At 36.5% G+C, this 14056-nt stretch overlaps 1 protein-coding gene and 1 long non-coding RNA gene across 8 annotated transcripts in view; both read right to left on the bottom strand.

Annotated features, from left to right (window-relative positions):
- The window catches only part of LOC127843954 (serine/threonine-protein kinase PRP4 homolog), a 39108-nt gene that overhangs the window by 14490 nt on the left and 10562 nt on the right, over positions 1-14056 (bottom strand). For all 7 annotated transcript variants that reach the window (XR_008032472.1, XR_008032471.1, XR_008032470.1 and 4 more), the window contains exons 4-11: positions 13745-13933; positions 13346-13427; positions 10011-10200; positions 6663-7802; positions 6276-6367; positions 4872-4956; positions 4021-4168; positions 2106-2243 (exon numbers count right to left, since the gene is read on the bottom strand). Coding sequence is in view for 1 of the 7 variants with exons in the window: in XM_052373860.1 (XP_052229820.1) it covers positions 2106-2243; positions 4021-4168; positions 4872-4956; positions 6276-6367; positions 6663-7802; positions 10011-10200; positions 13346-13427; positions 13745-13933 (2064 nt within the window). In the remaining 6 variants the exon portion in view is untranslated. The remainder of the gene's footprint in view (positions 1-2105; positions 2244-4020; positions 4169-4871; positions 4957-6275; positions 6368-6662; positions 7803-10010; positions 10201-13345; positions 13428-13744; positions 13934-14056) is intronic.
- Positions 11448-12744, bottom strand: LOC127843955 (uncharacterized). The gene is made up of 2 exons (XR_008032473.1): positions 12227-12744; positions 11448-11890 (listed from the first exon to the last, which is right to left on the bottom strand). It is a non-coding gene; the product is annotated as an uncharacterized LOC127843955 (long non-coding RNA).

The raw sequence follows: 14056 nt of genomic DNA on the forward strand, positions 1-14056 counted from the left end.
TGGGGCTTAATTCATGTGCGTTAAGTGTCGTCCCAGATTAGCCTGTGCACTTTGACACTTTCCACCCTTATGGAATTTTTTGTTTCAAGTAATTCTCTTCTAAACAAAAATCAAGTCGGCGAAAAGTTTCATCCATGATTAGCCTAGCAGACTGCACAGGATAATCTGGATCAACACTATACGCACATGCATTAGACCTAGTTTTCCACGATTATGGCTAAAAAAAAATTCCCAATCATCAAGTTAGCAATGTCAAGCAAATAAGGGCCTAAGGACATATGCAAACATTATGGCTCCAGGTAGGCCTCTGTATCTGTATACTCTAATGATGGGTCATAATATTGGCTTATGAAATCACAAAACCATACTGACATTGTAGTGGTCAGGGCAGCTCCTGACCAGACAACTCCATACAAAAAAATAACCGAAAGGCAATAAATGTCAATATTGAAGAGGCAGTTATGTTTTTTTTAACTATGCAGTTTCTCTAAACACCCTCTATTATAACACATATTTTGTTTCTTCAATACTTTTTTGATATACGCTGTAACACCAATATAACATGGATGACAGGATCCAAGCCAAAAGACAACCTTTCAAACAGATCTGTGTTATAAGTTCTGAGCTGATCAATGGCCATGTTGTGGTTTAATTTGCCGCATGCATATAAACCTTCGTTATTGATGAATGTATAGTACCGCCTTATAATGTGTATATATATATATCTGATAATCCAATATAATTACAACATAAAAACAAATTCTGGCCATTCAAGACGATAAGTGTGTTTAAGAATTTCATAAACACAAATATATGCCTTTTTTCTCAAGAGTAAAGCATACAGTGCATTATGGGACAGAGCTTTCATTGGACACTGTTCAGATTTAACAGCCAGTGGAATAATGAGCTTAAATTAAGATTTAATGCAACCCAATACAAAGCAATGGTTTATCGCGTTATGAGCAGTCATGCCAGTAACATGCTTTCCAGGGAGTAAATAAAACTGAAGTTCTGTTAACATTATCAGTGTTTGCGTGTAACCAAATCGTTTGGATAACTAATTTTATTTTTCTTTGCCTGTTATGTTTTCAATTGCATTTTTGCAGAAAATATTTAAATGCATATTGTTTACATTTAACAATAAAATGAAACATGCCTTGTTAAACTTGTAAAAGCTGTCAATGATTAAAATATTGATAGCGCATAACTCGCATAGAACTGGAGTGTGAAACACAGTTAAGACATCCTATTTTGCAAACTTTTATTTGCATCAAATAATAGATGATCACAGTTAAAATGTTCGATTCCTAAGTGATGGTTTGTTTATAATTGTTTATAATAGAGCAATTATGCAAAAACAATGGGCCCCTCCATATTTTAATTTTTAGAAAATGCTCGAGACCTAAATGGCAGGGTGGAGACTGTGGTTATATTGGATTCTGCGTTAAAACAGAGAGGGCCACATTTATTTTACTGAGAATGATCTCCAAAATAAAACTACACTACATTTGTTGCCATAGCAACCAAAATTTTTGATGTAGGAACAAAATGAAATGACGTGCATAGTGTCCATATTGCCATCTACCCATGTTTCAAGTTTCCTGAAAAAATATTAAGAACTTTTAAAGTTATCGCAGGATCCAGAAAAGTGTGACAGACTCATGGACTGACGGACACACAGAGCGCAAACCATAAGTCCCTACCGTTTTTTTATCCATGTTTAAAGTTTCCTGAAAAAATATTAAGAACTTAAAAAGTTATCGCAGGATCCAGAAAAGTGTGACAGACTCACGGACTGACGGAAACACACACTGACGGACACACAGAGCGCAAACCATAAGTCCCCTCCGGTGAAACTGGTAGGGAACAATAAGCCATTGAAAGGTTATGTATAACAATTTATTTATTGATGACGGTTATTGTCCTTTCCCCAAAATGTGTGTTTAAAACAAGAGCACCGCACAGCGGAGACTTGTTCTGGGAAAACTGGGCTCAATTCACGTGGGTAAAGAGTCATCACAGATATGCACATGCATAATGCCCAGTTTTTACAGAACATGACATTCTTAACGTCTCCCCAAGGCCGGCACATAACATCTACTCACCTGAGAGACTCGAACACCAGACAGAGGTGGTTCTTGTGGAAGAAGTGTCTGAACAGCCGCAGGCAGTGGAACTTGTCATCTGGGTCAGCGTCGTTCAGTTTCCGCAGGAACTCCAGCTCCTTCAGACCCGTCTTGTGCCTGAATACACGATGAACATGGGGTATAGAAATTATTATACGAGACATATTTTGGGAATTCTGGGCTAAATGAATGTGCGTGAAGTGTCATCCCAGATTAGCCTTGCAGTCTGCACAGGCTTATCAGGGACAACACTAACCACATTTCAGTTAATCATTCATTTAAAGGAAATCTCTTCCAAATGAAAATCCAATGTAGGTGGACTGCACAGGTTGATATTGGACGACACATTGTGCACATGTATTAAGCCCAGTTTCCTCAGAATGAGACTCATATACTTGAGTTCATACTTATATAATCATAATGTATCATTACCTGTCCAGGTTTGGTTATTGTATCTTTTTTTATTTTTGCTTCTATTACTAGAAAAACATGAACAGACACAATATACATCAAATGGGAATAAATATATCCTTTTTTTAATAAATTAATGTTAACAATAGCTTGTCACAGTAGTGCCAAATCCCTGCCCAAATGTCTTTGCCTGTATGAAGACATTTGTTTTAGAGGGTTGAATAATATTTGTAAAAAATGGCACCTGTGTCATCTATTTATATTTCAATGATCAATTAGTTATATAGTGTTGGAGTTATGCTGTAGAGAATAAAAATACTTGGAAATGAAAAAAGGGAGGTAATTAAAAAATTACGGCCCATAGAGTTATATTTCATATTCACTGCACTTCTCCTAGTTACCATCTGTTTATATTTCTAGTTTCAAGTAAATCTCTTAAGTAGATATAGAGTTATGCTCCGGACAAAAATTTACATTGAAATTAAATAAAGGGAGATAATTCAAAAATTAACGTTGATAGAGTTATGGTTCTTAGTCACTGCACTTCCCCTACTTGCCATCTGTTTATATTTCAAGTTTCAAGTAAATCCCTTCAGTAGATTTAGAGTTATGCTTCTGACAAAAATTTACTATGAAATTTAATAAAGGGAGATAATTCAAAAATTAAGGTAAATAGAGTTATGGTTCTTAGTCACTGCACTTCTCCTACTTGCTATCTGTTTGTATTTAAAGTTTCAAGTAAATCAGTTCAGTAGATTTAGAGTTATGCTCCGAACAAAAATTTACTTTGAAATTAAATAAAGGGAGATAATTTAAAAACTAAGGTAGATAGAGTTATGGTTCTTAGTCACTGTACTTCTCCTACTTGCCATCTGTTTATATTTTAAGTTTCAAGTAAATCCCTTTAGTACATTTAGAGTTATGCTCTGGACAAAAATTTACTTTGGAATTATATAAAAAAGATAATTCAAACACTAAGGTATATAGAGTTATGGTTCTTGGTCACTGCACTTCTCCTAGTTGCCATCTGTTTATATTTCAAGTTTCAAGTAAATCCCTTCAGTTGATTTAGAGTTATGCTCGGGACAAAGTTTCGGACAGACGGACGCACAGACGGACGAAGACTATTACTATATTCCGTCCGAAAAATTTTCGGCGGGGATAAAAATGAGTCTAAATTTGCAATCTCATTACAATGATATCAACTGTAGGTAACAGACTGTATAGTGGGGGCCCTCTTATAATCATTTTCATATGTTTGTGACAGAAGGTGAAGGTAAATATTTTGCAGTACTTTTAATTGAAGCAACTCATTTCTATTTCACTGGAAGGTGAAAATCCCCCTATTCCATTGAAAATGATTTAAATCTGTGAATAATTTTCATAAATTGCCTTCATTCAAATTTGTTTTGTTTTTAAACGGATATGTTAATTTTTGAATAATGATGCATTTAATATTATATTATTCTCTTTTGCTATTTACATCATTTCATTGTTCCTGATGATCTTAATGGCGACCTCCTGTGACCCGCGTGCCTGGTCCCGGGCCCGTACCACGTTACTGAACACCCCCTGGCCTGTGTACCCGTACACTGTGTACCGCTTGTCCAGCATCTCACCGATACGCACCCCTGCAAAACATGGGGCAGATTAATTTGAAGAGTCTTAACCCTTTCCCACTCAGAAGCAAAGTGAAAATGTCTATGTTCAAACAGCATAAAACCAGATCAGCCTGCTAGTAACTCGCAGTCTGTTCAGGATTTATGCTGTTTGCTGCTTATCATCATCTAAGTGTTGGAAATGAAGCCTTAAAAACTTGAATCTAGTAAGAAAGGCCTTTATTAAAATTGAATTTCTAAGGCACTAAAAATCCGTCAAAATACGTATCTATGTGGTAAACATGTATGGCTAAATTGAACTAAAAGCTTGATTGAGTTGTAGACTGTTTCCAGACCAATACTTGCTGTATATGGTAAGTTCTCAAGAATGCTCAATGCCTACATTCAGCTTTAAGACATCAATACAAGTAATACATTACATATGAACCTTGCTGCGGGAAAACCGGGCTTGATGAATGTGTGTAAAGTGTGGTCCAATACTTATAAATGACGACACTTTTGGCTTTATTGGTATTTTTGTTTAAAATGGAAGTCTCTTCTAAATGATAATGATGTTTAGGCAGCAAGTGATGTCCCTGATTACAGTGATTAGCCTATGCAGATTGCACAGGCTTATCTGAGAAGACATTTTACGCAAATGCATCACGCCCCGTTTTCCCAGAGATTGGCTCATACTGAATGCAAACATACTACAGTAGTGAAGAAATATACTCACTGTAGTACCCTTCAGCATCGTCCCAATTGTCCATCAGGTTTGGATTCTCATTCTTGCCTGTTTTGTAAGCAGACAGGTTGGGACTCTGAAACATTTATTCATCATCTTAAAACTCTGTAGCACTGTATATTCTTATGTTTTAAAATATCAATAAACTCTTGTAATATACTTTTATATATTGTAAACTTCACCTTCATCAATATATTTGTCACTTTTCCTTGTTGTGGAGTATCATAAATTCTAACAATATAATACATTTCAGTGCTTTAACCTGCTCAACAGGGTTCATGTAGCACAAGTTGTTACATTGTATCCAAAACAAACTTCCTCACTATTAACCAGTGTCTTAATAGACAGCAATTGCGTGATTCTAGCTATTTGTTCACAGATCCCACACATTTTCAGCATGTGTGCGACAAAATTCATGCACTCAATATCCTTTTACATATGTTTAAAGTTGCTTTATTCCACTTTGTATATTTTTGACAGGAACACAAGAAGTCAAAGGGAATTGAATCTTCAATACGCTGTCAACAGAATATAAAGAATTTTCCTTTAAAAGTCAGGTGGATAAATAAACAAGAGATGTGTTTGTCAGAAACACAATGCCTCCTATTGCACCGCTTTGAAATAAAATTTCAATATATCATTTGGCAGGCTTAGAAATTATCTCCCTTTTAAAGCTTATTACTTCCCTTGCATTGTATTTTTTTACTTTTGACCTTGAAGAATGACCTTGACCTTTCACCACTCAAAATGTGCAGCTTAATGAGATACACATGCATGCCAAATATCAAGTTGCTATCTTCAATATTCAAAAAGTTATGACAAAACTTAAACCAAGGTTAAAGTTTTGGGACACATACAATGAATGAATGACAGACAGGCCAAAAACAATATACCCCCGATCTTTCGATCCGGGGGCATAAAAATAAGTAATTCGTTTAAAAAATCAGGGGATGCAACTCGTGAATGTTTATGGAATAAAATAGCAGACAATATCGTACTCTATGCAGAAGAAGAGTATAACCAATTTTACATAAAACTAAAATGTATAAATACGGTATTTAATAATTGCACCCCCCTTTCTTAAAAATCCACCCTATTTTTCCAAAGTGAGGGGGGAATTCCCCTCTATTTGTGGATCACTAAACTAGACACTGCATTAGCAATGTCCAAGTAAAGTAGGCTTGAACAATTTAAACTTCACAATTGGGGAAAAACACTTAATATTTCCTTAGAAAGGAGTATGTTTGGACCAAAAAGAGATACTCTGAACTTGGCCCTATACTTACAATCATACACTATGGACAATCTTAGCATTGTCTGGGGCTAAGGATTACACTTTACTTACATAAATAAAGATTTAACATTGAAAGGTTTATATGATAGATTGTGACTCACATTGTAGTTCTCTGAAAACATGTCTGCATCCTCGGCAAACATGTCAACCTCCTTGGTAGACTTCTCATCCGGTTTCTTGTCATTGCTATCTTCTACAATAATAAAGGAGAAACATTTGACTTTATGGATAGTACCAGAATGTGAAAAAAAACGGAAAGTGATGCATTTTGACTAAAACAACTTTCTACCAATCAATTTGATTTCTTTCATGTTTACAATATATCATGGTTCACTTGATTGCAGGCAGAAACTGAGAAAGTCAGTATTAACATACACATGGCATTCAAAAAATTAAAATTTTTATAACATTTGCCATCAGCAAGAAGTTATTTGCTATCTGTCTTGTGCATATTATAACATGCCTATCAAGATACATATAATTCCTACCCTGAGGAAATCCCTCTAATGACATCCTCTTCTGCTTCATGACTTCATCAAAGTCAGTGGTATTGTCCATATCAGAGTCATAAATACTCAGGTCCTTGTCCCCATTTTTATCCTGCTGGCTTTCCTCAATATTCTTATTCTTTTCATCAACAGATTTCTCTTGGGCACCTTGACTCTTTTCCCTTTCATTACTTTCACCTCGTTTATTCTTCGTTGAGTCTTTTCGATCAGTCTTTCTCCTCGAATCACTTTCAGATTCACTGTCACTATATTTCTTACTTCTCCTCTTACTTCTATTTTCGTCTTCAGAATCATTCCTTGAGTCTTTTTTTCTCCTTTCATCACTTCTTTTACTATAAGAATAGTCCCGCCTTGATTTCTCATCTCTTCTTGACCTTTCTCTACTGTTTGACCTTTGACTTCTTCTTGATTTATCCCTACTTCGAGATCTCGCATCTCTTCTAGATTTACTTGTTCTTTCATCTTTTATATATTTTTCCTGGTCTTTCTCAGTAGGCTTCTTCTCTTTTATCTTCAACCTCATATCCTCTTCACTATTATCTTCACTAGATGACTTATATTTTTTGGTTTTAGATTTACTATCTTTCCCTTCTTTATTCTTTTCTTCATACTTTTTTGCATTTTTCTGATGTTTTTCAAGTTCTTTGCTATCTCCTCTTTTTTTTCTCTTATTATCATCACTATCAGCCGTACCAGCATGTTTCGTTTTCGCTTTTTTATCATACTTATCGCTTTCGCTGTCTGATTTGTTTCTGCTTCTTTTGTCTTGACCAACTTTAGCCTTACTTTTCTTGTCTTTGTCATCATCACTATCAAAATCATCTGTGTCCTCATTTTTCCTATATTGACGTTTGTGATCTTTGTCAGCTTCAGGCTCTTTTGACATTTTTCTGTTCCCTGATTTTTGCCTAGAACCCTGAGACTGTTCATCCATAATACGCTCCTGTCCTTTAACACTGTCCCTGATGATTCTTTCCATTTCTTCCTTCCTCCTCCTATGTGATTCCCTCTTTTCTTCCTCTTCATCATCAGAGGATGAAGATTCTGACCCGCTGGATGATGATGTAGAGGAATCTTGACTTGCAGAGTTATCTGGACTGGCCGGACCCTCGTTCTTCCCTTTGAATAAAACAATATTTATTTGAGGCAAGGAATGAATTTCAAAATTTTGAATCTGTTTAACATTTGAGCCTCATTCTCAGGGTTCTCAATAACTTTTGAGCCAACAGGCCAAAATGTGATACCAACAGGCCTTCTAGGGGGTTCCGGGGGTATGTTCCCCCTTAAAACTTTAAAATTGAGCACTTGATTTCCTGCATTTTGGGCCATTTTATGGCTATTTAATGGTCAACCAGGCACTTAAATTTGAGCATTTTTTGTGCATTTGATGAGTTTTAGCTTTTTTAACTAACAAAAGATAAATAAAAAAAGTTCTTTATTACTTTTGTAAAATTTTAACTCATATTTCTGGACATTTACTAATCATCCCAGTCACCATTACTGTCATCAGATTCACAGCCACTTAGTTCAGCATCTAATAGTATATCTTTGATGACAGACTGAGACCTTATCAGTTTCTTCAATAAAATTCTGATTTTCTAGTAAGTTTCCAACAAAGGTTTGCCCTAATTCATTACAAATATGATTTTTCAAAAATAAAGTGTATCATAATTTGGATAAATATACGTATACAGATACTTACGGATACGTAATTGCACTCGATTTTTAGAGTCAATTTGTACAATTTTGATGGGGTTTTTTTTTGCACAAGGTTGCAATTGGGACATTTTATTCTGATAAGGAAAAAACTTCCATTTTGGATTGGGGATGGGGCCGAAATTCGGCCCTACAGGAATGGGGAGAAAAGGCCTGATCGTCCGTCTACCATGCGCATTTTGAGTGACACTTCTAGTTTAAAACGTAACTGAATTAAAACAAACTTTCACAAGAACGAAAACTTTGCATTAACCCAAAAAACGCAAGCAACCAGGAACAAAAACTCGCCATGTGATGAAAAGAACGTAAAAATATTTGACTGCTTTTTGACGGGTTTGTAGAAATACGGAAATCCCCGTAATTACCGAAATCTCCCGAAATCCTCATTAATATTAATTATTTATCAAAATACTGCGGATATAAAGATAGAATATTGCAAAATACGCTGATTTCACTGATGAAACATTGTTTTTATCCAAGTTTGGTAGTGAAAAACTAAAATATTTATACATTAGTATTTGGGGGGTTTCTGGGAATTTCGGTTATTACGGGGATTTCGGTATTTCTACACACAGATTTTTGACCGATTCCAATTTGCGCCTTTTCATTGTTGTTGTTGTTGTAATGCGTTAAGGGAGATATTCAAGCGAATTTCGAAAAGTCAATGCCGATTATTCAGAATCTGAAAATTTTCAACCGGCCAAAATCTTATTTCAAACAGCCGCTTTGGCCGGCGGCCGGCTCTTATTGAGAACCCTGCATTCTGCGAAAACCAACTTATTGCATATGCGTAAAGTATTCTCCCAGATTAGCCTGTGTGGTCTTCAGAGGCTAATCAAAGACAGCACATCACTTTATAAACATGCATTTAGCCTAGTTTTCCGAGAATGTGTCTCATTTAAATCAAGGGATGGATGTAAGAATTTTGTAGCTGTACAAAAAATCATATCCGATTCATGAACAACAAAGTTCATGCTAAATGAATGTATCAACTGAAATGAGAGTACAAGTAATTAACAGTAAAGACAAGATGCTGCATTCAATAAATGCGCTCACCCCTAATGGATCCTTGTAACTATTAAGAGTGTTCATAAATAACATCATACAAGTGTCAAAGCTTTGTGGCAAGCAGTATTGATGTTAGACAAAACACAGCATTTTGGGTTATTAAGAAGTTGGACCTTCTGCATTAGTCCGAGTCCAAAATAAGGTGGATGTCAAGTGTTTTGATCATGTTCATAGATAACATCCATGCAAATATCAAAGTTTCTCATCAAGTAATGTTAACATTAAGACAAAAATGCGTCATTAAGAGTTAACAAAAAATGTGTACCTTCTGAATAAGTCTAATAGCAGGACAAAGATAAAATCAAAATAAGGCAAGATGTGGGTGTGTGGATATTATTCAAATAAATCACTAATGCAAGTATCAAAACACTTTGTAAGAAGCACGTTGATAGTAAAGATGAAACATTTTGGGTCAACCACAAATCCAGACCTCTTGAATTAGTCCTAAAGTAGGTCAATGTCAAGGTCAAATTGAGGTCAAGTGACGTTGACGTGCTTCTAATGTTCAAAGACATTATACATGAAAGTATAAAATATTTATACCTGTGTGAACGATATGTTGCTGATGACTATGGGCAGGTGGAGGAGGGGTGGGTGTGGGTGTGTTAAACTCTTCCATCAACAACCCATACTGTGAATTGGTTTCCATGGAAACTCCCACTGGGTCTACATCTGGCTTCACTTCCATGGCTCTGACTGGTTCTTCAATCTCTGGTTCAGACCCTTTCATTTTCTGTAAAAAAATATGGTATTAAGGTACCATCTGTTTTTTAACACTTTTATGCTTCAAGTAGGGAATGCTTGGTTTGGTATAACAAGTTAAGACTTGCATGCAAAATGCTGTTACAAAATGCTTAATGTTGTGACAAGTTATAGTAAGAATGAACAATTAATGGTGCATTGTGCACAAGTTGTATATAGTCCATATTTGAGAATTGCCCATAAATTGTGAATGGCCTTGAGAGGTCTCTCTTTCTCCAAGTGGTTAACATGTTGAGGGCATGTTATAATAAAATTCACAGATGAATGAAAAAGTTAAAATCAAAACAAGCTGAAGCATGACCATTTCTTAGGTTTAAACTTTAATGGGACCATGATCTTGAATGGTCTTGTACTTGAAATGCCATCACAACATATTGAACATTTGTGGTTACTTATTTTATATTTGCATGTTCAATGATTTTTTTTAAGTTTTAAAGAATGTCATAAAATGAATTTACGAACAAAACTGAAATACTTGAAACAGTTTTAAATTATCATATTAACGTGAAACAGTTTTAAATTATCATATTAACGAGGTAAAAAGATTTATAATAGATAAACCTTTTTGAGTTATCAAAAGGATCTAGAAAAATGATATTAATCATACAGACAAAATGACAGACTGATGCGCCTGAAATAACTTTAATATATCCATGTGGACCTTCATCTACTTGCATATTTCATCAACCTAGCCCAGGGACAGATGGACGCTTTCTGTTTTACCCTTTTCCCCAATAGAAGCAGAGTGAAAATGGCTTTTGCAACCAGCATAAAACAAGAACAGCTTGCGAGTTGCTCGCAGTCTGTTCAGGTTTTATGCTGTTTACAGCTCATCAGTATTTCAGGAAATGAAGCCTTTAAAACTTGAATCTAGTAAGATAGGTCTTTAATTAAATGTTACTTTCCAAAGCTACAAATGAGTCCAAATCAGAGCTCCAATTAAGAGGCGTATCTGCGTATTTACGCATTGAAAAAATTAACAAGAGTGCCAAACTGTCACAAGATACGCCCGTTTTAAGGCTTTGGACAACTTGATAACTTTAAAATGACCCATTTTTGAACTTGACCTACATATCATCTAGACACAACTTCTGACCAAAGTTGATGAAGATCTGATGAAAACTACTTCAATTAGAGAGCGGACACCATGCTAAATGATTGAAATGCACTAAGTGACCTCGTGACCTAGTTTTTAACCTTGCATGACCCATATTTGAACTTGACCTACATGTAGATATTGTCTAGACACAACTTCTGACCAAATTTGGTGAAGATCGGATGATAACTACTTCAATTAGAGAGCGGACACCATGCTAAATGCTTGAAATGGTTTAAGTGACCCTGTGACCTAGTTTTTGACCCGGCATGACCCATATTTGAACTTGACCTAAACATTGTCTAGATACAACTTCTGACCAAGTTTGGTGAAGATCGGATGAAAACTACTTCAATTAGAGAGCGGACACCATGCTAAATGCTTGAAATACACTAAGTGACCCTGTGACCTAGTTTTTGACCCGGCATGACCCATATTCGAACTTGACCTAGATATTGTCTAGATACAACTTCTGACCAAGTTTGGTGAAGATCGGATGAATACAATTTGAATTAGAGTCCGGACAAAGTGGCGCCGTTGAAAATGCACTAATTGACCCTATGACCTAGTTTTTTACCCGGCATGACCCATATTCGAACTTGGCCTATATATCAACTAGATGCAACTGCTGACCAAGTTTGGTGAAGATCGGATGAATACAATTTGAAATAGAGTCCGGACAAAGTGGCCCCTTTGAAAATGCACTTATTGACCCTATGACCTAGTTTTTGACCCGGCATGACCCATATTCGAACTTGGCCTAGATATCAACTAGATGCAACTGCTGACCAAGTTTGGTGAAGATCGGATGAATACAATTTGAATTAGAGTCCGGACAAAGTGATGCCTTCCGCCCGCACACCATGCTAAATGCTTGAAATACACTAAGTGACCCTGTGACCTAGTTTTTGACCCGGCATGACCCATATTCGAACTTGACCTAGATATTGTCTAGATACAACTTCTGACCAAGTTTGGTGAAGATCGGATGAATACAATTTGAATTAGAGTCCGGACAAAGTGGCGCCGTTGAAAATGCACTAATTGACCCTATGACCTAGTTTTTGACCCGGCATGACCCATATTCGAACTTGGCCTATATATCAACTAGATGCAACTGCTGACCAAGTTTGGTGAAGATCGGATGAATACAATTTGAAATAGAGTCCGGACAAAGTGGCCCCTTTGAAAATGCACTTATTGACCCTATGACCTAGTTTTTGACCCGGCATGACCCATATTCGAACTTGGCCTAGATATCAACTAGATGCAACTGCTGACCAAGTTTGGTGAAGATCGGATGAATACAATTTGAATTAGAGTCCGGACAAAGTGATGCCTTCCGCCCGCCGCCCGCCGCCCGCCGCCCGCCGCCAAGGGGTTTCACATAATACGTCCCGTATTTTATACGGGCGTATAAAAAAACGCATTAAAAATCGACCCAGTACGTAACAAAACGCAATACAAATCTTGGTACGTTTTTTAATCGATTAAAGTGCGTAACTGGTTTAAGCAATAATCCAGTTGAATTTTTAGATAAAGTTAACCTTTGAATCAAAAGTAAGTGAATGAAAATAAGCTTGTAATAAAAATGGCGGCCCATACCGTAATGTTAGTGGATAAAAAACAGGGACGTTTTAAGCGGCCAGCGGCTCATGCGGGAATATTTTAAAACAAGTCTGGTTATATCACCATTTTAAATTCTGTTTGCATATAATAATATAAATAACAAATTATTATATTTCTAGATTAAACAGGTCATGTACTTTGTAAGTTTTCTATGGAAATGGAAAATACCCCTCAATATTCCAAAATACACTTTATGGCTGAAACAAAGGAGTAAAATACGCTTTAACAATAATATCAGGGGATAAAATACCCTTTAGACTAAATCCTTACCTGGAGCTCTGGTCCAAAAACATTTCTTAGTAGGAAAGGGTTACAAAGGTCAATGACAGCCCTTTAGACATACAGACATACCCTATGGTGGGACCGTGATGCACATATGTGCAGACCATACCTGCATGAGTGCCTCCCTCTCCTTGCGTCGTCTCTCTATCACTGTCTCCTCATTCTCCTCCTCCTCGGGATCAAAATCATGTCTGGAACAGACTCAGATATAGTGTATGTGGGTAATGGTACAAACTGACATAGACAAAGCATAAATCATCAATCCACTAAGTGCTGCTTTCAATAAGCCCTGATAAACCCTGGTTCAAGCTAAATTAGGTCAATGTCACGATCACAATCAGGTCAAGTGATGTGAGAGTGATGAGCGTTGAATGGAAGTATCAAACCTTTTTAGAAGTTAGTATTGATGCAAGGCTAACGGTCAAATAGCTATAATTTACATCCTAAAATAGGGTACACAACATATCCTATACTACTGCAACAAAGACTGCACTGCAAGGGAACTTACACTTCCAACTCATCGTCCGAGTCGCCCTTCTTCACAAAGAGTCCCTCGGACAGACTGCCCTTAAACTTGTCCTCGTTCTTTTCGTTATCCCGTCGTGAGCCCCTGGGGTCACGGCCTCTGCCTTGTGACCCAGGGCGACGCTCACGTGACCTTCGTCTTGGGCTCAAACGCCTATCTCTACTCCTGTCTCTGTGAGATAATGGCATAAAACAATTTGAACAGATTTTAACAGAGGTTAATTTGAAGAATGATTTCAGAAAAAATAGACCTTAAATTGCCTATGGCCTAGGTAAGTAATGGCTACACATGCAC

This window comes from Dreissena polymorpha, chromosome 9 (genome assembly GCF_020536995.1).
Source record: "Dreissena polymorpha isolate Duluth1 chromosome 9, UMN_Dpol_1.0, whole genome shotgun sequence".
Taxonomy (NCBI): Eukaryota; Metazoa; Mollusca; class Bivalvia; order Myida; family Dreissenidae; genus Dreissena; species Dreissena polymorpha.